Here is a 2,051-nt window from a genome sequence, read left to right on the forward strand (position 1 = left end):
CACCGAGCGCCATCGGTCCGGACCGGCGTGTCCACCGAGGGTCGGCTTGCACAAGGTCTGAGCCGCGGGCGCTCGGTCGGCGCCAAGTGCAGTGTCACGCTCGTGCTCGCGCGTGACAAACCGGGGACCCTCGTTTCCTAGTCACTCGGTCCCCCAACGGAAGAGGCCTCTCTCCTATTGCAACTGGCCAACATCAGATTTGCCTCGTGCGTCCCTTTTTGAGCCGGAAAGCTATTTTCTTTTGGGTCCTGTGGGCACCCTAGCCACGCCGCCGTTTCTAAGCCTTTCCACAGCCCAAATCCACCCCACGCCGTGGTTTCTTATAGCTCCGGCCGGGGCACTCAAGCCAGAGCGCCGGCCCGAAGGATTTTTAGGTAAGAGGTAAGCTGCGGTCCGCGAGGGCGATGCCAGAGTCTGCCGCCGAGTCGGCTCTCTCCTCTCTGTCTGGATGACGGGAAGACGCACACACGCCTCCATTCACTCCATCCACTCAGAACACCGCAGACTTGGAAAGTGACAAGTGCGCGCGCCGCAGGCGAAGAGAAATTTTGACCCGTTCAAAATCTCCGGCTCGATGGCGCCCACACACACATCGCTGCGGCTACAGGTTTCCGAGCGCCTCATGTTGATCCCAGCCGACACCAAGAGCAGCACGACTGGCTACAAGAACGTGTCCTTCAACCGCAGCAGGGAGAAGTTCGAGGTGTATGCGCGGGATGGCGGCAAGCGAGTCCGCCTCGGCTACTTCGACACCGCCGAAGAGGCGGCCACCGCCTACGCTCGCTCAGAGTACGGCCGCGCCGACGCCGCTAAGCTGCTGCAGCCTCGCGCTGCTCCCACTGCCGCTGGCGCCGAAGTGATACGGCAGGCGGAGAGGGAGGGCCTCACCCTGGTCACCAGCAGCAGCAGCAACAGCGGCTACAAAGGCGTGACCTACCACGCGAAGGCGCAAGGCCGCAAGAAGTACTCGCTAATGGTGACGGCTGGCGGCAAGCAAGTCACCCTCGGCTGGTTCGCCACCGCCGAGCAGGCGGCGCTCTTCTACGCCCGCAGGGAGGCGGGCAGGGACACCAGCGATCTCACCGCGCCGCCGCCACCGCCGCCGCCACCCGCGCCTTCCTCTGCTGCTGGCGCCGAGGCAGTCCGGCAGGCGGAGAGGGAGGGCCTTACGCTGGCTACCAGTGGCAACAGCACTGGCTACAAGGGCGTGTCCTTCTGCCCGAAGCAGAGCGGCAGCAAGAAGTACAAGCTGGCGGTGAGGGCTGGCGGCAGGAAGGTTACCCTCGGCTACTTCGCCACCGCCGAGCAGGCTGCGCTCTTCTACGCCCGCAGGGAGGCGGGCAGGGACACCAGCGATCTCACCGCACCGCCGCCACCGCCGCCGCCCACCTCTGCCGCTGGCGCCGAGGCAATCCAGCAGGCGGGGAGGGAGGGCCTTACGCTGGTCACCAGCAGCAGCAGCAACAGCGGCTACAAGGGTGTGTGCTGCCGCCCGAAGGAGGCAGGCAGCAAGAAGTACATGCTGACGGTGACGGCCGGCGGCAACATGGACATCGCGAAGAAAATAAACGCCGCGGGAACCTGGAGCGCGGACTAACCCTCGGAGAGACCCGTGAATTACTTTACGGCCCTTTCCCTGCGAATGCGCGCCCCCCCTAGCTAGGGGTCAGGGCTCTCCGGCCGACTCGAATGAGCCGGAGAGGGTCAGTGCTCCCTCGAGCCGCGCGCTCGCTCTCCGACGTCCGAGAGCCTTTTGCAGAGAAATCTCCACAGAGCACAGTTCACGTCCACTCTGCACTCACACGTCTCACGTGCCAATAAACGGGGGCCTCCCCACCCCCCACTCGCCACAGCCGGCGCGCGGCGGCGCATGGACGCTGGGAGAGGCGGGGCCGCGCGCCGTGCATCCCCCTGGCGGCAGCGGGACGCTGAAATGTGGAAGGATCGTTGCGCCGACCCCACCACTGTGATCTCACAGCGGGCTGACCCCCCCCTCCCCCCACACCCCCACGGCCCACACCCCCCTCCAATGCCGCCCCCCCCCCCCCCCC

At 66.0% G+C, this 2,051-nt stretch overlaps 1 protein-coding gene across 1 annotated transcript; it reads left to right on the top strand.

Annotated features, from left to right (window-relative positions):
* Positions 1-574: 574 nt before the first annotated feature.
* Positions 575-1,597, top strand: EMIHUDRAFT_122777 (hypothetical protein; the record flags this gene model as incomplete). The annotated part of the gene is made up of 1 exon (XM_005786793.1): positions 575-1,597. One exon carries the CDS (start codon positions 575-577, stop codon positions 1,595-1,597), a length of 1,023 nt encoding a protein of 340 aa, XP_005786850.1.
* Between the last annotated feature and the right edge of the window lie 454 nt (positions 1,598-2,051).

This window comes from Emiliania huxleyi (assembly GCF_000372725.1).
Source record: "Emiliania huxleyi CCMP1516 chromosome Unknown EMIHUscaffold_1490, whole genome shotgun sequence".
NCBI lineage: Eukaryota > Haptophyta > Isochrysidales > Noelaerhabdaceae > Emiliania > Emiliania huxleyi.